This window comes from Chinchilla lanigera, unplaced genomic scaffold (assembly GCF_000276665.1).
Source record: "Chinchilla lanigera isolate Chin_1 unplaced genomic scaffold, ChiLan1.0 scaffold00004, whole genome shotgun sequence".
Taxonomy (NCBI): domain Eukaryota; kingdom Metazoa; phylum Chordata; class Mammalia; order Rodentia; family Chinchillidae; genus Chinchilla; species Chinchilla lanigera.
The window spans coordinates 12,604,545-12,628,477 of record NW_004955405.1 but is presented as its reverse complement, the minus strand read 5'-3'; the positions used below and the strand labels follow the sequence as shown (position 1 = coordinate 12,628,477).

The following is a 23,933-nucleotide window of genomic DNA, read 5'->3' as shown; positions in this document are numbered from 1 at the left end:
ACTATTCTAAATAAAATGCACAAAATGTAGTTTTCACATTATGGGTAACAATTATACTATCTACTGGTAGTCGATCTAATTTGTGACAAATTTTTGAAAATGCATGCAGTGAGCCATAGAGAGTATATTTAACTTTAAAATTTGTAGTTTCAATAACTTTCCTAAAAGTACTGAGGATAGTTTTTAAACTTTCTGTATCTAAATCACAAAATGAATTTTTTTAAAGTAAACCTGAAAATAAAGCTACTACATTATTGTTAGACTTTTCCTGAATCTATATCACATTGAGAAAAATATTTATTTTAGAAACTTCCTCATTAATTAATGGCAATTGAATTGAAGGCCACATCTGTATGATTAAAGTCTGAAATTCTAGAAAAATTTATAAGAACATTTTTCAATCAAGTTCATATATGTGAATTTGAAGAAATAAATTATTTCCAAAGATAGATAAGTACTTCTGAGCATGCTATAAAGAATATATGACTAACATGAAATTAACAAATGTTAATTATGCAAATATGCTAAAATTATTTCAGGAAACATGAACTGCATTTTCATAGGTAAATTAGACATTTTTTTTCTGCAACTAACCAATATTGCTAAATTACTTATACAACTATACTCAAGGATGAATTCTACCCCAATTTCTATTCCAATTATCATTGTAACTGTAGGATTTTATTAAAATTTCAAACTGTTACATAATTCCATAAAACATAAGTATTGTGAAATCAAAGAATAAAAATTATACCAAAGCTTAAGAACTAATGTACAAAACATTTGAAATTATCTGTACCCAAAATGATTTACCATTTTATATACTGTGCAACTATTTTTCATGCTGTCATTATTCTTACTTCTTATAATTTCATTTTTTAAATATTTTTTCATGTGAATTCTTTTTGATCTGTTCACCTCTTTTGTATCCTTACTAAGTGTCCAGCTTAATAAAAGGCTGTCAGCAATTATATCAGCATATAAACATCAAAATAAAACAATAAGTTGAGTATGATCTCTGATAAAAGAAAAATCAGATGGGAAAATCTAAATTTCTAATTATATGTGCTTTTAGGACTTCTTTCATAAGTATATGTGGCTGCTTCATTGGTGCTCTCAAGGGACTAGCTACTTTAGGCTCTCCCAACTTTTTAAAAAAGAATCACTTAAAATTTTAATTGCTAACAGATTTAAATTAAATGTTTTATTATAAAAATCTTATGGAATCCCTGTATGGCATCTAATTCCATGAAATAGTTGCATAGAAATGTTTTTTCACAATTTAGTCTACATAGATTTATGAACATTTTACTGATATTATTTTCAATGATTTAGATGGATAGCATTTTATCTGTATTCTGACCATCTGTTATTACTGTTAGTATGATCCTAGAAGTTTCTGCTGAAAGGAAAACAAATTATCAGTGCTTAAAAATTATATTTAAACTACATTCAACAAGGAATTTAAAAAACAGTCTCTCCAATAAACTATATTATTTTTCCAAATATTTGACTATTTGCATCGATCAAAGTACATGCTATTTAACATTTTTATTTAGTACTTTCAAATCATGCAAATTGAAAAGCCTTTAAAAATATAATTATTGCAGATATATTTAATGTGTTTTGATGCTGGTCTAGTATTTGCAAAATCACCAACTAACGCTGGATAGGGGTATGTTGAATATGTATTTATAATTTAGTTGGTGAAAAGCTATATTGAGAGACTTAAGCGATTATATCTGTTCCCAAAATAATGATAATTTTAAATAGTTCATGTTGCTACTCCCAGCTTCAGGATATAGAGCCAAATGTATAGTGCTTTTGTGAGGAGCCAATAACAAAATACCACAGCATGTGTAAAAGTTCTTTGAAAATGAAATGCATCTTATAAACCCATGGGAGAACCTTAACAACCTTGTATGATATTACAGTGGTAATATTTGTAATTTTACTATCACAGAAATCTCAGTTCCATGATATAATTATCTTGGAAATAAAATAAACCAAAATGAGTATAAGGCCTTGAAAAAGCACATGTCATTGAAATTCTAGAATAGATCTAGCATTGTATATTAGCCTTAAAAGATGAAACTGAAAATTTCAAAGACTGTAGGAACATTGTAAGGAAAAATGTTAAAAATGTGAAATCGTTTTTATTTATAAGTCATCAGGAGACAATTAATATTCAGTGTAGCAAATAATTTGGTCTTTTCTAATTGAAACAATGTTTTTCTGTCAAACAAAGACTGGCACAGTCAATCAAGACTAAATGATGGACACTTTCAGTTGTTATTTCATGCATATATATGATTTGCAAAATAGACAAAGAAGAGAGGAAAGATAAAAACTCTAAGTAGAAAATATAATTTTATAACTGCATTTTATAGAATATTCCAAGAGATATCATTGGCTATTTTATTATTTTGAAAATATTACTTATTTTAACAACTAAAAACTTTAATTTCAACATTGGAAACAATAAATTATTGAAAAATATGTAGAACGAAAATGCCATTTGAATGTCATTGATACCACCATACTGTTGAACAAGTACTATATGAGGTATTGAACATTGTACGTAATTACACGCTTAGGATTTGAATTGTAGCTAACCCAGTTGTTCAAGGCCACTAAAATACTGAAGAGGATTAAGATAATTAACAGTGGGGAGGATCAGAGCTATAAAGGCCTTTCTAACCGAAAATTAGAAATGGCAATTTCCCTAAAAATGTGACTACTAAGAATTTTAAATAATTTATGACACAAGCAAGACGTCCACTTCTAACTTTCTGTCATCTATTACATGGACTGAGTAGTGATATAGAAAATATCTGGGATGTGCACAGCAGTATGGTACTTATAACTGTTATGTTGAAGAACTTGCCCTTAAGGACAGTGTAACTATGATACATAGTAATTGGATGTCATCACGTTTGGTAGGTGGTATAACTTCTACATTTTATGCTAAACATTACCATGTCTTATTAACACCACAGAAAACATTAAAATTTATGGACTTTAATCGTGAAAGTGTTAAAAATCTAAGTGTGAGCAATGTGTATTAGTTGCTTAAATATTAAAATTTTTTTTAGGTGGTACTTACGAATTTATCAATTGGGAAATTGCTCCTTTTTATATAAATTTAAAATAATTCTATGGCTGCAGCTTCATCCAGTCTATTTTCCTTCAGTACTGAGTGACTTAATTCTCAAATTCATTCATTTCAGTGATTTGCAAGAATTATAGAAGTGGAACACCTCCGAAAGTAATGGTCCACAAACTTTTAGCTTAAGTACCATTACTGTAGTGGTATTTTATAATGGTAGGTTAAAACATATCCATCTAAGTGTGACTGAGACCTGGCCCACAAGGTGAAAATATCATTTTAAAACCTCGTGTCACATAACACATAGCCACAAAAATACCTATTTAAAATTCCCAGGTAGGACAAAGTTGTGAATGCTGAAACAAAGACTGTACATTAACAAAAGGAAAGTAACTTTTTAAGGGATGGCACAACTGGCAGAAAAGGTCATTAAGTGCTAATAGACCCACTGAGGTATGGTTGCTGAATGTAAGGTTAGAGCAACACAGACACAAAGACCAACACACAGAAAGAATTTTTAACTCTGTACCACCCAATATAAGATGGACAGGGCCGGGGAGATAGCTCAGCGGCACAGTGTTTGCCTGGCAAGCACAAGGTCCTGAGTTCAAATCCCGGTACAAAAAAAAAAAAGGAAAGAGAAAAAGAATAAGATGGACAAACAAGATAAAAAATAAATACTTTCTCAGCACTAACAATTCTACATTTACACAACTGCTTTGTGCAATATGAAACTTGAACCAAACAATGACAGAATCTATATGCAAGGTTGCCATTGACTTAGGAGAATTATAATGGTGTTTGTTTACAAGCAAATTGTGTTAAAATGCATCATGGACTAGAAGCATTTGGAAAGTAGATGAAAAATGAGTAGACGAGAATTTAGGAATTAAGAAGGATAATATTGAGATAAATTCTTTTAAACCTCTTCCAAATGTCCATTCATTTATAAAAAGAGATAAATTTTCTTTGATCTGAAGAGATTTTCCACACATGTGCAGTGTACAACATTCTATATACATATGGCAGCCCCTATGTACATATGTATACACTATCTATATTTCTTTTAAATGTATACACAGCTTTAACTCAACGAAAGTGAGTTATCAACCAGTAATCATTGCCAGACAATCCAAATGCTGAAATAAGTAACAATGATTACTTACAGAGCTAATTTATCCCTCCATTGTCCAAGACTGAGAATAAATTCCTTTTCAGGTTTTCTTTCATTGCAACACTGATTGTCACCAACAACCTTTGTGCTTTTGTATAATGCCCATCTTGGATGTAACATATATTCACATAAAACGTTGGACATTTTAAATAAGCATGCTGGAACACAGGCAGACCACACATCCATGCACAGAGTATTCTGAATATGATTTTCCAAACTGACTGCAACATTGACATGCACCACTACCATATTTGGTCTTGTACAGCAAGGAATGTACAGCTGAAGCAGCCACAGCCAGTTTCACTTGCAAAGGTTTCTTTAGAGAACACCGAGTAGAGAAACAAATGGAATGAATGAAACAAATAATATCTCCCAAAACCAAAAAAAAAAAAAAGAAGAAGAAGAAGAAGAAGGATTCCTCCCACATGTTAACACTGAAAATTCAGCCATTTTCCTCATTCCACGTAAAGTAGATCCTCTCACAAAATTCTGAGTTTAAATGTTTGCAAAAGATACATATTAGTGTCTTAGAGCTTTCCCCAGCCATTGGAAAAGCTCATCTTGATAGAGCATTTTCCAGCGGACATTGGCTTCAACGGTTTCTACAGCTCGTGTGAAAGATGCTGCAGCAACTCCATCGTAGTTCTTCATGAAGTTCTTTAGCTGGAAATAGAAATTTAAAATGGTAAATTTGCATGTCTTAAAATGAGCTCCTGTGCAATATGTAGAAGAATCTACTTGAAACAAAGTGCCAAACTGAAAAGCTGAACAAATCCTCTAGCCTTTAGGTTCCTTGCTTTTGGTTAGTTTTTTATTTTTTATTTAATAGCACATATTTATAGTACATGCATTTTACAGTCATCTTGGGAAGTTCGTATCTGTACAGAGCACAGTTTGTTTCACTTTTTAATTCCCTTCCTTCCCCCTCCCTTTCTCCACTTCTAATTTCTCTTTCCCCTTTTTTATTCTTGTTGATAACTTCATGTTTATGACTTAAAATATCCACCTTCATCAAGGCTATTGAGATCCTGTACGTCGCATAACTTCACTCTACATATTTCCCCATCTCCTCCCACTGCCTCCTGCCCTTGATCCCCTGGACCCCTTCTCACCCACAAGAGATCCTCCCCTTGTGTTCTTCCGTCCATCCTTTATTACTCCCTTAGCTGAGCAATACATGTATTATTAGTCTCCCACCAACACTGCTGTAGATGACACCTCTCATGTGTAGGTCATTGTGCCTACATTACATGTCAGAGACTTGAAGGACAGCCGTTCAAACCACCCACTCTGCACTTGGGATTAAACAAGTGCTCATGAGTGATTCCTTGATGTCAGAACACCAGGAACTCCACCCTTGTGTCATGATGATTCTGCACTTTTCTGTACGTGCACCCTAAGAAGCACCCTAAGAGCTGAGGTTGATCACACACATGCACAGACTGATTACTTCAGCTTCAGTCACCTCTCCGTACACCATACCTCATCGCATGTCTTTATCCCATTAACGCCCCTACCCTTGCCTAGGAAAACTTGAAACTTGATCTCTTATGCCTGTACACTTGCGGCCTCATGGAGAAACTCTTTCTCTTTTATAAACTCATCATTTCAGTGATGAGTTTTATACTATTTAGCTGGGAAAATGGGCCTGGTTTAATGACAGAGTCAGGACAGAAGGTATATGTAGTAGCAATATACAATATAAAGAGCAACATAAATTAGGTGTGATACAATTTGAAATGAAAAGGCCCCCCCCAAAAAGTGGACATTACATTTGAAATGGTCCTAAATTCAGCTTCTTCTTTATCATTAAGGATTAACACAAACAAATTTATCCTCTAAAAATTGGATGATACTGTGACAAACACTAGTTACAACTGCAAGGTATACGTAATGTATGAAATTGACTTAAAAACCGAATATACAATTTATAGTTCATGGGGCTGGGGATTAGCTCAGCGGCAAAAGCGCCTGCCTGGCAAGCGCAAGGTCGTGAGTTCGGTTCCTGGTACCGGAGAAAAACCAAAAAAAAAAAAAAAATTTAAAGTTCATTTTTTGTTTGTAAAGAGAAAATCATTCTTCATCTTCTACACATAAGTAATATAGAGTTTGACACTATCATTGATGTCAAGGGATTACCAAATTTACTGAGTGTTGGAAAAAAAGTAATAGGCCTATGAAAACTGGATGATTAATGATATCGCAATCACCTGAGTAACTAGATTTAGGAAAGAATGAAGGAGAAATATGGGCCTATTTAGCTGGAGAATTTGAGCATTTAAGTTTGAATTTTAAGTGCTTTGTCATAATTTTTATTGACATAAGATTTTATATAGAGTTCATAGAATCTAGGAATATTCTGGCATTCCCCTTCCAGATTCAATGTGAGAAGGTTTTTGGTTTTTTTTCTTTCTGCTCAGTATGTCTTAAGAAACTGGCAACCAACCAGCAATTGCAATGCTAATAGACAAATGTGAAAAATCAACTTGCAACACGGAAGCATTATGTGGTGTAATTAGTGTGAGATGTGATTCATCATAGGGTGGGTGCCACATGGAAGATATGCCAGGAAGGAAATGTACTGCATCCAGATAAGCCCAGGAGCAGGGGACTCGGGGAAAGGGTATTGAAGATGTTTAATTATGCCTTTCCAAATTAATTTAGAATTTAGTTCACGGATAGCTTTGTTTGCTTATGACAGTGTTTCTCTGATTACATGATCCCAATGAGTTTTCTCCAAGTTTTTTATCTACTTTCCTACAAAGCCCTTTGTCTGTCAACATCAGCAGTTGATAATCTCATAACTATATCCTTGTAAAGACTTCAACATCACTATACATTTACAGCAAACATGTAAAATATACAATGACTAGCAAACAGTTTTCAGTGTTTGTCTGAAAAACTGATCAGACCATTGACAAAATTTACACACATGAAAAACAAAAAAGGTAGGAATTTATCGAGTATCCCCAATATTTCAAGCAATGCCCTTCCCCAGATAATAACAAGGAAGTCTAGAAGGTACTTGAATCATACTTTAAATATTAGCTAATTACACAACAACACATTTGTATTACCCTATTCATGTTGAGATGTGTTCAGGTTGTATTTATAAAGCCAGAAATAATACCTTTTGTGCAATGTTTTGATTTTTATGCTTTATTACAGAAACATGATATTAGGTGTCATTATTTGCTATATCGTATGCCAATCAAAAACATATCTCTCCTTTCTAAAATGTGTTTTGCACTGTCCTTCTCTCAACATTCACAGAATATGCTAGATAGTGATAAATATCCCTCTGGCAACTTGAACTCTGTGGAGCATGCTCTTGGCCTCTTTGTGAAGCCAGCCTCAATACCTGAAGCGCAACTCTTAGATCTTCCTTAAAGGCAAATTGTGGGTTTGAATATGAACATGTTATTGTCACAAGGATAGCAGGTCAGGTTATCTTGCAAGAGAGCTCTCAACAGACAATGTATCTGGTGGTTCTCTAGAGATTCATTTCTTAAATCACTATGTAAGTGCATTAAATACTTCCCTTGTGAGTTCTGAGAGCCTGAGGTAACTCATGCATCTTAAGAGCAGCTTATCCATCAGAACACATCTGGCCCACTTTGCAGGGTGGCCGTAAATTGATGCGATAGCCCATATTCCTCTCCAGCTCTCGCAGCAGACATGTGGGCCAAGCAGCGCAGGAAGCACGGAAGCATTTCTGCTGTCCCTGTGACCCTTGCTTCACTTTACAGGATTTGAAGTAGGCGGAAGACATTTAGCATTCTTTTTGCAATCTTTTCTGGGCTTCCTGCTGCTTTTCATTTTAAAAATTATTATTATGTTTCCTAGATATTTATGCCACATTTTGCTTTTATTTTTTAAAATCTTGAACATTGAGACACTCTTGTAAAGTAACATTTAGTGAAATACTGGTGTTGTTTGTGCACTCTGGTTTTCTTAGTATAAAACTTCTACATATATTTATCTATTAAACTATTCTGGTATTTTTTGAAAATCTCTTATATCATTTACTCTGGACCCCAGCATCATACAGTGAATTATTTTTAGAGTAAATTGCAAAATGCAACACATTTTATAGAAGTAAATAAAATTAGCTTTTGTCAGACAGTGAGGGATAAGTCTTTAAGATTAAAAGTATAAATGTGAGGCACAGGGCCCAGGGGACCCCATGACAGTGCTGGGTATTCTGGTACTGTGTGCCAGGCAGGAGAAACAAGCACATGAGAAGATTCCTTAATGGACATGAGAATTAAAGACGGCAAGGGCCTCTGAGGTCCATGAGGTCAGACCTCTATTAGGCTAAAATTAAGGAAATGATGGACTGCTTCTTGAACAAATATTGTTCAAACCGTTAGAGCCCTTAAATTAAAGGAAATTCAGTTTCAGGTACTAGAAGGCAGTTTTGGGGAAGGGAACACTAAACAATGTAAGTTTCTCTCTTCTAAATGTCACTAATGTTAATTAAGATCATTAAAATAGCAAATGAGTTTTCAGAATTCATAAATCTACTGACTTCCTTTTAATCTACGACCCTTGGAAAAAAGGATATGCTGTACCCCAAGTGAGTGCATTGGATTTTCTGTTTATGAGGCTCCACGGTTACAGGGACTGGGACTGGATTTTTTCTTTGTCCTTTTATTTCAGGAAAGGAAATTACCATCATTACAAATTAACCCAACCACCCCATCTGAGGACAGTGTTCCCCAACCCTGTAGACAATGGTTGGATGATAAAAGTATTAAAATGCCTCTGGCGGAAGCAGTTAAACTAGAAAGTCAGAGAAAGTCTCTCTGCAGTGAAGGGATTTATCACTGATTCCATTGAGAGCGTGTACTGCGAAGTTAGCTGCTTTGAAGATAATGGAATGAAAGTCATAATTTAGATTCAGTTTTGAAATGGTACCTTTCATGATGGGGGCACCTTGGAGCATCTAAAATGGCAATTAAATAAAAGAATAAAATTATATAGGTAAAATGTAAAACAAAATAGTATGTGATAAAATCAATTAAATGTGGATTTAAAAGATTTTTTTCATGGTCTGGGTATTATCAAGTCAAGGAAAATATGAAAAACAAACAGACTTAGAAAAGGCATGAAGAAAGGAGAAAGGACGGGTAAGAGGTATGAGGAAGAGTCGAAGGGGAGATGAGATGAGAGAAAAGAGGAGACGGCAGGTGACAAGAACAAGGGAAGAGGGGAAGGAAGGGGAGAGATTTTCCACTTCTCTGTTTGCTTGATCTGCTCAGGTTGTGACTTGGTAAGTCTTTTGTTCCCAGAGCACTCAATATAAAAATCAACACATTAACAGTACTTTCTTGAAACACCAAGAAAACTGGAAGCGGTCATTAATTTGATTGTTCCTTTTTTCTGTTTGTTATGGCTATGAAAAAATCCTTTCCATTTAGCTTTTTATATTTGCAAAAATAGTAAAATAAACATTCTGGGATTTCCCACCAAATCCTTCAGGCCTGGGAACACACATGGCAAGGATAAAGACTGAATTTCAAATCACGGCAATCAGAGCCGCAGCTTATTTTAGCTCACAGTGTGACAAAATCCCCGAGTTAGTACATGGGAGATCATCTCAGGAAACTGGGCATGAGGACAAGATATCAAGACCAGGCTTGATGCTTCAGGGAATGAGGTCTGAAGGGATTAACTCTGGATCACAACATCAGGCTTTCTATCAGTGAAAACCGAGGAAAACACGATTCTCAATACTAAATAGCAGCTGCATTTTATAATGGAGAAAGACAACAAAGGAAAAGGCAGTAGGTCTTTGAAGCTCAACCCATTGTAACCAATTAAAATAATGTAACTCCTGTACCTCTGTCCTACCTTCCTAATTCTCCCCATTACACACCCAGCTCTTTCAGAGCTAATCGGGGGGTGGGAGCCTAGCTCCTTTACATTTCTAGAAAAATAAACTAAAGGAAAAGGAAATCTTAGGTACTCCAAAGTCTGGACTGTATCTATTCCACAAAAAATCAAATTTATTTTCATCAATAAAATTCATTTGTGACTGTACCAAGCAAACAATTTTTAAAAATTAATTCAATGTGTATCACCAGGTACGTTCCTTCTCACACATGCACATTTATTCAATTTAACAGACTAGATAGCATGAAGTACTGTCATCATGCCCAGTGATCTGCTGTCTGGATGGAACAAACAACAGAGCAGTGAGACCCATGTTCTACACATTAATTCCAACCTCGGCCTTTATGCAAATACTGAGTCACTGACATGAAAGTTTTATTGGGCAGTAGGTCCTGAACTACATTCATAGAATCATCTGAGGTGTAACTACATGAAGCAAAGATTCTACAATAGATTTTTTGTTTCCAGCTTTGGAAATGTCCATATTCTAACACTCATTTCAGATATTCAGTGCTCAATATAGTAGAAACGCTTTCACAAATAATGAGTTGAGAAAATTCTTTTACATATAGATGTGGGTATACTATATTTTACATATAATGTGTATGTGTAAAGGGAATCGGTATGACTCTAGCAGAATCACATGGAAAGAAATGGCTTAAGTAAATGTATATTTCCATGTATTTATAAAAGGAAAGAGTTAGAATTCATCTCAAAATATTTACCTCTTTGAGTTCACCTTCAGTATTAAGAAATTCTGTAACTCCACTGATAAGTTTGGAATTCATAAATAATGCTTCTCCATACCTCAAAAGATTAAAGAAAAAGTCATAGTCATTGTTACAGGTAATTATTTAAGAAATAGTACTCTAAAGATTTTAGCTTCCCTCTCAATAGTTCCATTGACCAGAGTATCTAGATGTTCATTTGGATTGCATAAATCTTGTACTACCAACACAATTACTTGACTTATGGCTGAAGACAGTAAACAGTTTGAATCAGTGAGTAGAAAGAGTTCTCTTACAAATTTGTTTCTTTCATCCTAAGGATTTCTCTCACAAACACTACTGTATCTCATTGCCATCATACTTTTAAAACCAAGATAATTATACTAAAAATAAGACTCCTCATTTTTGGAAATGAGGGTCAAACCACCTTTACAAGAGGTTTCTTAATGCTTCTTTAATATAAGGGACTGCAAGTAACTTAGCTTCTGAAAAACTTAGTTTTTATTCTGTAAAATAAGGGAGATAAACTGGATGACTGATATAATTTCTTCACATTCTAATATTGAAATATTTTATGGAAATAGCTAGGTAAAAAGAAATAAATAAGCATTCAATAATAATATCAATGATCATACATAATCAGCATGTAGTTACAGAATTAGCCTGCTATCCATTAATGAAAATAATTTTTCTAAGGGAGTGCCATTGTTTTTAATTATGCTTTCAGACAAAGATAAATAAGGCATAATATCTTTCTTGAAGGTATTTTATTATCTAGTTGAAGAGTTAGACACATAAACAGATAATTCCCATGTAATGTAACTAAATGTGGCATTGATAAAGTTCAATGCAGCATTCAGAGATGATATCTCGCTGTACCATCTTGGGGATGGTTTTCAGGAAATGATGCATCTAGACTGACTATGGGAAGTTCTGAGAAAGTAATTTTAGGTAGAGAACCAACAGAAACAGAGGTAGGTACAGGCAACTATATGTAGTTATAATTGTAAGTAATAGGACTGAGTGTGTCAACTGTGAGCCTAGGGAGAGAGAAAAACAATAGACTGAGAAAGTACTAAGGGCCTTAGATTTTAACGATGCCATGGAACACTGGAACGTTTTACAGCAAGGGAATAATTATGCTTGCTTTTCAGAAAGATTCTTGGAACCATGAGGTTTATATGTATGTGTATAGTGAGTGTAATTATAAAGGCAGGGAGACAGAAGACTATTGTAAAAGTATTGGAAGAGATAAGATCCTGCACTGGGAAAGAGGTAGCAGGATAAAAAAGGGAAGAATTCAAGGAGAATTTTGGGAGTGAAAGGTCTCAAGACTAATTGTTAAATATGGCAAGGCAAGAGGGTTGCCTCTATAGATTTCCCAGTGCGGAGATAATAATAGCTTGAGCTATGCAGGTGCACTGCAACAAAGACCCACAATGGGAAATTGCCTATCACAGAATAGTTCCGAGCTGAAATACTTGGGGTCAAAATATAGATTTGGGAGTGGTTCAACCCAGAAGAGTCAGTGAACACTAAAACAAGGAAAACCTTGCAGAGAAGGAACAAGTACCTTGGAAAGGATTTTCCTGTAAAGTTTTCCATACAAGGACTGACAGAAGAGTTGCAGTAGATGAAGAGGATTATCTTATTTTGCCAAGGTAAATACTACTGCATTTGTAGCTACAGTGAAACTGCAACCTTTCTAACTTGTGCACAGAGAACATGGATTCTGAGAAACAAATTAAGCATACTAGTAACTAAACAATTTTGGAGGGCAATAAACAATGTACATATAGATGCATTCCACTGAACTCTGATCTACAAAACCAATGAAATGGTGCGCATATTGGTATGCAGTTGATTTTTTTAAAATAAAGTGCTCATATGTATCAATTTCACCTTGCTGCCTGACTATATGACTATTATATGCATGACAGCAAAGCAAGCTCTAATCTTCCAATCACTCTAAGTCCTGAACTGAAAATACAAGAACGTCAATGTGCTTTATAGGAATATCAGTATATCTGCAGATAGAAATGTGTTTAATATGACCTACTATTTCCAGCTGAACTCACCCTACAAGTGCTACTGATAAAAGTGTGCTTTAGGATAATATTTTTATTAGTTTTTAAGGGACAGAATAATACTTTGGCTTAATATCTAGGAACACTTATGTTTGAAAAGAACAATCAGCATTTACATACTCTATAAGAAGTTTAATTTTAAAATACTCTAGAGATTATCAGAGTAATACATTAGCACTTATTATAATATATTTAAATACCTAATGACATATTTTATGAAATTGAGGCTGAAGAATTTTCACTATGAAGCAAGACATCCTAGAAAAGAATTCTACTGCAACTTGAACCATATGATGATTCAAATGATTAATGTTTCTTCCCTATCTCATGGCTTCATTTAGATGCCCTACAATATTTTATATTTAAAAGAAATTTAAAACAATTATATAGAAGTAAAGTTTCTTTTTTTAACACTACTCATATTTTACTTACAAATAGTTTTCTATAGCATGTTCAGGATATAAAAGTCTGGATAAAATTTCTTCAACTTTGAACAGTTTGGTGGAATTTCCAAGAAAGTTGCTCTACTAAACATTTTGTGCTCTCTCTGTGTTCAGATATAATTAATTGAGGTTATCAATGTATAACAAATAAATGATGCTATATAATTGCTAAAATAATTCTGAATTTTAGAATGGAGCATGCATCTTGTTTGACTATTTAAAATCTTACAGTATTATTTGACTCTTAGCTATAACACAAAACTTGGGCTTCTGTTTTTCATGTGTCTGCTTTAATTTACTCATTCCCACATGCTTGAGTGAATCCTTATTTCTACCTGGTATTTAATATCTTCCATTTATCTCGGAAAAACTTCCAGGCAAGATCTCGGCCATGTGGATTTCGAGCTACATGAATTATGACATCAATTGCATCTTGATCCAGCACAACCTCTGAGTTCAGGGACAGATTTAGAAGCCTATAAGAATAGAATTGTGGGGAAATTCTTAGGAAATAACACATACATTTTATAATCTCACAAATTACATAAAGTTGTTTCTCATAATCTTCAAAAGAATAGTTTAGTGCAAGCTTTCCTAATACAAATTTAATAGAACAAACTTCTGTTTATAAAAAGGGAGGAGGCCACATTTAAAGTCACTTAATTAAATACATTAATTAAACTCTAAAAATTTCTATGGGATAGGGAATTCACAAGTCTGTTTTGAGACTGCAAACTTCTCTTTAAAAATTTTTGCATTAAAGAGATCTTTTCATAATGAAATATTTTCTGATAAATGTATGTAAATATCAAATAATTTGTCATAAACATATTTTTACCCTCAAGTGACTTTATCATGTTAATATGGACGATTTTCTTCTCTTTAGGAAGATATATAGATATAGATATAGATATAGATATAGATATATCTGTGGTATCAAATATATATATTTAAGAAAACACAAATAACTTCAGAACACTTTGATTAGAGAATACTTTTATTATAAAAACAAATTTAAAAATTAATGGACCCACCTATTTAATAAATTCCTGTCATCACTGCAAGTTAAGGCCTCCAGTAGTATCTTCTTTTCAGAAATTGCTGTGGTGGAGTGGAATTTCATCCATATGAATTCCCAGACATCCTCATCCAGGAGCGACACTCCTGTGCAGTAGACGATGTCTCTAACATTTAGTGGTATTCTGTGGAAGCAAGGCATGGTAGTTTTCTGTTAATTAAAAACTTCATAGTATTGAAAGTAATGACAGACCTTACTTTGCACAGTTTCTATGAAGAAGGTTTCATTAATTAGATCTTGCCTAAAAAAGAATCATACTATGTAGTAATAACATTCAAAAAACTAGTGACTGGATAAATAAAATCATGTCTTTCATTCAAAAGAAGTACTGAAAACAATTTTTGTGCCCATTCTTTTTTTCAACTAGGTTCACTGGAACATTTCAGGTATTCATAATGATAACATTCATCATAGGGATTCGTATCTGTACATTATATATCTTAGTTTTTCTTCTTTAAACATTCCCCTCCCCTCCCTTCAACCTCTCTTCCCCACCTTATTTTCAAAAGCTTCAGGGCTGGGGATTTAACTCAGTCGCAGAGCGCCTGCCCAGCAAGCACAAGGTTGTGAGTTCAATTCCTGGTACCGGAAGAAAAACAAAACAAAAGCTTTGTTTCCCTTTGTGCTCACCCTTAAAATTATATTTTAAGATGCTAGTGCCTCTGCTAACCTTTTCCTTCCCAGAAAAAACAGACCAGTGGTGCTTTTGTCTGTTTACTCTGTACAGAGGTAGGCAGGCACCATAGTGTGTAAGAATCTAACCTCTGGTCTCTGTTCTCTCCTAGGTGGCTAGACTGCATCAGCTCCTTCAGAACTCCAAAGGCTGGGAGATCAGATGTTGGTTACTTGGGCATCTCAGGAAAAACTAGGTACTAGATGCACAGATCAACTTTTTCCCCTTTCTAGATGAAAAGGAAGACCTGAAATCTCACCCCAACGCCTGTGTTCTCTGTGCTGAGCATTGGCGAGGATATATGCCATCCTCTGGTTCAAGCTGTTATCTCTGTTTTCCCTGAGGTGGACTGACGGGCAGACCTGGGGGAGCTCTAAGACTAGTGAAGCATGTCCTAATTCTCTGGATTGTTTTGGAGGAGGCGGGGCATTAGAGAGATGAATCAAATCATTTTTTTACTAGGATGTAGCCAAGAACTGATATTTTTAATCTTACTTGGTGCTGAACAAGGAGAAAATCTGTGGTATCAAGAGCTCAAGTTGCTGTCTCTATTCTCCCTTAGGTGGATAAACTGTGCCAGTCCTTCCAGAGCTCCAGAAGAAGGCAGGATAGCCATTTCTCTGGAGAACTTTCTGAGAAAAGTTCGAGGGCATGAATCAATCCTTTTTCTTCCCTGAGAGAAGCTGGGATCAAGAGGTTCTCTGCCTGGCCGTATGATGTTATGCCAGAAGTACATGTCAAATTTATAACCTGAGTCTTCCTACTGGGTTTGACAACTCACACTTTATATTCACTAATTGTACAGGAGTCTTTCACTTAGCTTCTGGATTTCTCAAAAGTGAATTTGTCCATGATTTACTGATGAAACTGCATCTTCAGGGAGAAAGTGGCCCAGAGCTTACTACTTTACCAACTTGCTTACATCACTCCAAGGTTATTTTACCCTTTAAGAGAGTACCATTACCAAGCTTGGGGTCTGATCATTGACACTAGTAATCCCAATACCTGACTGATGATACAGTAACACCAATGCAACCAAAATATAATGCTGAGAATTCAGCTGGCCGTTGATATGGCCTTTAAGCCTTTTAAAAATATTTTTCAAAGATGAAATTAGTCATCTTTGCAGGATATTTGAATTTAGTAAGACTGGATTACCAAGAAATAGTCTTTACATTCACCCACACTGAAGTGATACTTGCAAAAACACTGCTTCTTGGTGATTGAAAAGGAGCTAAATTAGCAGTACACCTAAGGAGCTGTGGTATGGGAAGAGGGTCATACACACGGAAGGGAGAAAAATTTTGGAACGACCTCAAGAAATACAGTGTCGGTAAAAATGACCAGTATCCTGAAGAAATTTAGCATAATTGTCCTTGGAAGGCCTTTGAAGGCAAACTGTCTAAAGTAGAGGGGTTTGCTGTCTCTGTGCTTGCAGCTGCAAAAAGAGAGAAAAACTAAATTACAAAATCCGTCATTTGGATGTGCTTCGTATGAAAGTGCTGGTCAAGTTTGTCTTCTTAGCAGCAGTTCCTTTGTGCAGAGCAGGTGGATCAAATTTGATTATGATGAAATGAAACACACATGTTTACATATATAACCTAAAGTCTACTGATGGTACATTGAAAAATAATTGTCAGGCTTAGGTACAAATCACCCCCAATCTCAGGACAGAAATGATTCTACGCCAGGAAATACAATGGCAGAGGTTCATATGGCTTTTTGAAGAGCAAAACAGAGATGATTAGCCCAAAAATACTGCTATGATTTTTCTAACATGTATCCCCACCCCATCAATCCCGCATCGTCCTTACCCATTCACCAGATAAAGAATTAATGTACTATTCACAAGATCATTTTTACTCGTCACTGAAAGCAAGATTGGTAAGCACTGGATGTGTCAAGGGCCCTCAATTCCTAACGACTCCCATTGTTAATGAAATCCCCTTTTGTTGCTAAATCTGTAAAGATGTTCTAATAACATTTTAGCAAAATGATTGCTCTGGAGACAATTTAAGATCTCTTTGTATAAACCAAAGTCATTAGGAACAAATGCAAAAGCTCATTTGTTTGTAAAGCATGAGCTAAGAAACCACAGAACCCATGGTTATGAGCAGTACAAATGCGTCCTGGGAGACCCTTGACATCAAGATTACAGGGAAAGGGCCCCCCCTAGTGAACATGAAAATTGGTTATGAAGACGTGAGCATCCCATTGGTCATTTCTTTTTTAACTGCTGCCTCAGAAGTAACTCTTTTAAAGGAAATTTTATCAACTAGAAAGGAAATTTGCTCTGTTTGCTCTTTCTCTAGGTGTTGTAAACATACATGAAGAGTCAACTGGTCTCTTCCCTACCTTCATACAAGATGAACACGGTCATGTTTAGCCAACATGAAATGACTTTACCTTTCTTAAGGTAGTAATTTTACAGAAACTATTACCTAATTAATATAATTTGTACTATGGCCTTTATTCCAGTCTTACTTTATATAGCATTACGACAGTTCATTTTCAGGATGCAAGTTTTGAAAGCACAGATGTTCAGTATATCACTTTGAAATAATTTATGTAAACTAAATGTTTTGGTGGCATATGTTAAAAAATAAGTAGAAAAATGAAGATATCCATCATTCAGCATTTTTTTCACTGAGTTAAGAAACAATGATAGTTGTCTTAGTACTGCAGTAAAGAAGTACAGTAGACTGTGTGGGTTATGAACAGCAGAAATTTATTTCTCACAGTTCTTAAGGCTGAAGGTCTGAGATCAAGGTACCACTAGGGTCATCTAAGGTCATGTTCTAATGAGGACCTTCTTTCGGGATACATATAAGCTGTTGGGTTCTTATTTTGTCCTCAGATGGCAGAAAAAGGGCTGGCGGACTCTCTGAGATGGTTTTCAGTAAGGACATTAATCCCTTATGGAATGGCTCCTCCCGAGCAACCTGATTACTTTCCAAAGATCACACCTAATACTATTACATTATCCCTTTGGATTTTGTTTTACAGATTTGGGGGCTAGAGGTGGCACAAATGTTCCATCTGTAATAGTGGTGACTGAGATTTAATCATAGAAAGTTGGTACTCTAGTTAAGAAATGAACATTTTGCAGTATGATGATAAACTAAGGTAAATAACTAAGAAAACCCAAAATTTACCTATGAAAAGTTCTATTTCTGTATACTTTTTAAGGCAAAAATTCTAGACATTGAAAATATCAGCAGTGAGGTACTGGTTGAAGTTATGATACAAATAGAAGCTGAAAATAATATCATAGATTAATATTTAAAGATACAAAGTTTCTTTTTAAAGATAGAACACAATACACATGTAAATCTACAATATGTATAACACCACTGTGTGAAGTTTAAAAACTAACACGTTATTATGTTCTTAGGGGAAAAAAGACTAAAAGGATAAAAAAGAGAGTATTAAGAACATCTGCTTCAAAATTTGGGCATTATAGGTAACTAGTCTTTTTGTTAATTCATATATTTCAAGTTTAATAATTCAGTAATTGTTTCAATTGTGTTGGAAATAAGCAAATGTATAATTACATTTGTAAATATAAAATTATCTTAGAACAAACTACATTCAATATATCAAAATGTTACTGAATAACACAAAATGCCTCATGATAAACATTAAATATAAAAATGATACTTGCTGCGGGAAAAAATACACTACTTTAAAATATAAATTTTCCCACCTCATCACACTGTGAGTTCATTTCTAAAAAGAATCTCACTGGAAGTGATGCAGGCAGTAATTGCTGGTAGGCTGGGGTAAGTCAAGGACATGGCTTTGGGTTTCATTTTTCACCCTAATTGGGCAAGGATGAAGTACACGATTTCTAAAGTCTTTTCTTTCTCTGTGAGTTTAAGATTCTTTTCATCAGTGATTGTGCTAACACTGAAATGTGAATTTAATTATTTTCAAAGACAATGAGAAATACTGCTCAGACCACTAGCTGCTGAAGAGTGCTCTTTCTTTCATTGGTACCACGCATGCCATTGATCTAGAGTGAGGCCTAACATTTAATTAATTTTAATTAATGTAAGATTAATTTACTTATTTGAGAGGTGGTTTGCCTCCTCTAACTAAAAGTTAGAAGTTTTCATTGAAGCTTTACTGCCAGTACCCCAAATCTTGTCTGCTTTAAAAGTATTTGTACTCTTCTCTCTTCTAGGATGGATAATCTGTGACTTCAACATATGAAACTAAAATATAATCTTACACTTACAAAGTCTGATGTTGTTCACCATGTCCTCTACCTTTCCTTCTCTACCTGCATTCTTCAGGCCCTCCTCTGCTCTGAGAACATCGTCCTGATCAAGACTTGACGTTGCTCAGAAGGAATGTGTGACTTTGCTCCTAAGTGTCAATTTACTCAAGAAATGGGGTAATAATTTTTTACTGAGCTTTTACAATGTTTGCAATAATCTTTGTCCACTGCATTTCACACTGTTTGGTGCATATTAAGGGTTAAACACAGAATGTATTTTCATGGTATGTGTAGTCCAATGCTGGAGTCATACAAAATTATCTTGATATGGGGTAATAACCTTATTAGTAATATGAAGTAACAATCAATATTACTATCTATTCCAAATAAGTGGAATTCTTTTAAAATGCAAAAATATTTAGATAATCTCACCAAATTTGAATGAGTAACTTATTTAAAAGCAGGACTGACAGTGCAACTTCAGTAGAAGGTCTTAAAATAAAATTCCCTTTAATAATCCCACCTAATTTTCTGGGTATAATTGTCAATCAAATATGATGCCACAAATTCTTTTAACAATCCTGGTAACTGGGAGGAAGATTATTTCCAGGCATCTCTACAACACCTCCAGCAGAGGGATAGAATTCCCTGTGCAGTGTCAGCCAGGGACCAGAGAAGAGGTCAGGAAGCAATATCATTGGTGAGGCACCTTTCCTGTTGCAAATAGGTTGACTCTTTTTCTGGAGGTTTTCTCTCTTCCTGCCTGGCCTTTGCCCATGGTCTCTGAAGCTTAAGTACGACATCAAGGAATACCAAAGCCACAGAACAAAGGGAAGGGCAGTTCAAAAAGAGTCCACATGGCCCTTTGCACTCAAAGCTAGAAGAATATGATCGTGAACAGAAAAACTTCATGTCAAAATATGTGGATGTGTTCGGAAAAGATGTCTCATCCTTCTTGAAACTGTAATTTTGCATGTTTTGAAGTGCACAGGCTGCTTTTTCTATATGAACTGGGAAAGAACTGCTGCTAGGCTGCTGTTTATTTGGGGATTTAACAACCTGAGAATAACAAAAGATTATGCTCTAAGACGTCTGCATTCCCTTTAAGTGGGTTTGAAAATTAAAAGTTGAAATAATGCAGGTAAAATTTTTGTTTACAATATTTAAGCCCAACGTGTACAGTAGGTGTAATTTCTGGCAGCCGTTAAGTTGGTGATCATGGAGAAAAACTGGTAATGGGTTAAATATCTGGGTTATAAAGGCACTTTGTAAAATATAATGTGTAAAGCACTAAGGTGTAAGAAACAGAGTGACCCAGGTAACCTTAAAAAGGACAGAACAAAAAGGAAACTTCAAAGAAAAGCTATACAGACAGAACAAAAGAGAAAATATACAGAGCCCAAGACACAGGGAGTGAATGACAAAGACCTACAAAAAGGTAAAGTGGATAAAAGCAAATAATTGGAGGAGAATTTGTGACTTATCTAAAACTTCTGTGGTGTGGATGTTAAACTCCTCCTACCGAGAAGCTCAGAACAAAGGCAATAAGCATCTAACAGCTTAGAATCCTTAAGACTTTCTTGCAATACAAACAGAATTAATTATAACTATAATAGTTCAAAAAGATGCTGTGTAAGAAAAGTAGAAAAAGTTAAGATACCTACAGACGACTCATTCTAGAACAGTGAGCAGCCGACTGCTAATATAAATAGCTGTAAGAACAACAGAATTTAAAACTTAGGAGGTTTGTACTTGTAGTAGAAGTGGTGAGATGCCTGATAAATTGCCCTGCTTATGAATGTCTGTGTAAAAATGAGACAAACAGCTTTCCATAATCACTTTGAGCGTTAGCCATGGTTTTTCAATTCATCCGCTCTATCCTCATTGAATATGTGGCTTCTTTTTACTTCTGTCTGGTCAGGGCACTGCAAATCTCAATGTCTGCTATAACACGAAATCTACATATACAAAAAATTAGTGATGCTGTCTGGATTATTACATTAGGAAACAGTTCTCTTAGCTTACCCATTCAGACAAAAGATAAAATATGGGAATGGTACATCAGTTAGAACAGTAAATACATAAGCACTGTTTTTCAACTCATGACCCAGATCTGAGTGTCTATGAAGACCTCATGGAATTACACTGGACTCCACCTCGATAAATAACATCAATTTTCAATTTCCTAGGAATAATTTATGGAAATAGTCATCATCTTTTCTATTCTTTATACAAAGTTTGAAAAATTATAGGGATTTCTTGGGTTCATCACAGTACTACTTCTATAAGGTGAGTGACTGTGCAAATACAGTTAACCTTCATCTTTAATGTACAGTCTCTGTCACTGAGGCTAACAAGACTGATTCTCCAGCCTGGGAAAACTTGAATCTCAGAACTTAATATTTTTGGAATTATGTACTACTAAGGTGTCACACAAACCATTTTTCTCAATTGACATTTCCTCAACCAAAAATATCTCTTATTTTGGCTAAAGTAAACTTTACTATTTGTGTGTATGTGAATATATATACATACATATATTGCTCAAAGTGTAATTTTCAGATGTTCTTGGTTTTAAATGATAGCATAGTACATAAAAATACACCATATTCTTAAAGTATAGCATGGTATGTAAGAATACATTGAATTTTTTAAAAATATGGAGGTGCTCTTGTGCATATCAAATCTGAGATGTTCTATGAAATATGCTTTGACTCTCCTATTACCTTTTCATATGAAGAAGCAGTAAAATCCCTGATAAACTTCAAATATATGTGTATTTTTGAAGAATAATTGATATAATTATAATCTGATAGAATTAAATTTCTAAAGGATACTCAAAATAGCTATGAAGTATTTAGTTACACTATATGAAGTGATGTAAAACTATTTTAAACAACCTAGATTCTGAAGAAAAAGGGGATGATGTAAATTTATGAGGAAGTTATAAATTGGGGAAAAAGAAATTTTCCACCAGGAGGTGACATAACTGGGAAATCACACAAGTTCTTATTGTATAATAGATATTGTGAAACAGGAAGGAATTGTTGAAAACGAAAGGGGAACTGGGGTGGGGGGGAAGATGGAAGGGAAAAGAAAAAAAGGATAAAATGGACGCAAAGCTTTGTAAATGAGGGAAATGAGAAAATGAGGAACTAAGATATATCATGTGCAAATTCCCTATGAGGAATGTGATCATTATGCATATCTAAATTGTACCAATAAACTTAATTTTCAAAAAAGAAAACATACAAGTTCATTATTTTGTAAAATAACTGAAATACTTGAAATATATGCATGCATATACACATGTAACTGGCAGGTACTGGTTGTAGTATTTCATATATCTCAAACAAGAAGATAAGAGTGTACACTGAATACTAGCAACGTATATTTAAGAATAAAATAAAAAGGCTTTGTTATACATGAAAATTAAGTAGAATTACTTCAATATTTTTCCATTTCCTTTTTAATTATATAAAACATCTGCAGTGTTGGAAGAAAGGAAGGAGGGAGGGAAAAAGTGAAGGAGAGAGTGGCAAGACAGTAAATATTAAGAAGGGAAGAAATCCTACGAATAAGTATGAGTTTCTTTGCTGTGAATTTTAGGAAAATCTCTACACATTATTTTTTCTTCAAACCATCAACCACTTCTTTGTTTCTCTTCCACTAAAAAATTTAAAATAATTTTGATAGTTGCTGATTGCACACTGTCTGAATATTGTAAGCAACAAGATGTAACTTTTATTCTTTATTTCCTTTATGAATATCTGAAGAGTAAAGTGAGTTTAAAGTTAACAGTTTAACTTGCACTACCTCTTGATATTGTACCAAAGAAAACACTGAAAAAATACTAAATGTAAGGCAAATCTTGAAAATAAGACAGAGACTGAAAGTATGTATATTAGTTTCCTAGGGCTACCATAATGAATTACTCTAAACAAAGTGGTTTAAAAAGGAAATTGACTCTCTTATACACCTCCTTGCAGAAGTCTGAAATTGAGCATGATTGGATCTTTCTGGAGACCATGAGCAGGAGTCCCTTCCATGCTTCTTCAGTTTGGTAGGTCCAGCAATATTTGGTGTTCCTTGAATTTAGATGTATCACTCCAACTTCTACCTATGTCTTACATCATCATCTGTCTCTATCTCTCTCTGCCTTCTTTCTCTCTCTTTTAAATACATTCATCATTAGATTTAAGGTTCTCCCTAGATCCAGGATGATTTCATCTCGAGATCCATAACTTGATCACATCTACAATGACCTTATTTCTATCTAAGAAAGGTCACATTCAAAATAGGATTTAGAATTTTGAGGTATCTTTTAGAAGCCACTATTCAACCCACAAAAGTGTACATATGTGCTTTAATTTTCATACTGTCGCCAGGAAGCCACACACTTTCAAATTCTAACTTTCTTACCATAGATATTTAAACACATATGTAAAATAATATTTGATACTTGTGTATTTTATGATTATTATGATGTGTAACGCTACACTATCATTAGAAAGAACACTG

General features: G+C 34.5%; 1 protein-coding gene across 1 annotated transcript in view; it reads right to left on the bottom strand.

Annotated features, from left to right (window-relative positions):
* Nucleotides 1-3,724: 3,724 nt before the first annotated feature.
* Nucleotides 3,725-23,933, bottom strand: part of Trhde (thyrotropin-releasing hormone degrading enzyme) — a 395,306-nt gene continuing 375,097 nt past the window's right edge. Inside the window, exons 16-19 of the mRNA XM_005374325.2 lie at nucleotides 14,474-14,641; nucleotides 13,775-13,915; nucleotides 10,907-10,988; nucleotides 3,725-4,946 (exon numbers count right to left, since the gene is read on the bottom strand). Of these exons, the coding sequence (XP_005374382.1) occupies nucleotides 4,803-4,946; nucleotides 10,907-10,988; nucleotides 13,775-13,915; nucleotides 14,474-14,641 (535 nt within the window). The 3' untranslated portion in view covers nucleotides 3,725-4,802. The remainder of the gene's footprint in view (nucleotides 4,947-10,906; nucleotides 10,989-13,774; nucleotides 13,916-14,473; nucleotides 14,642-23,933) is intronic.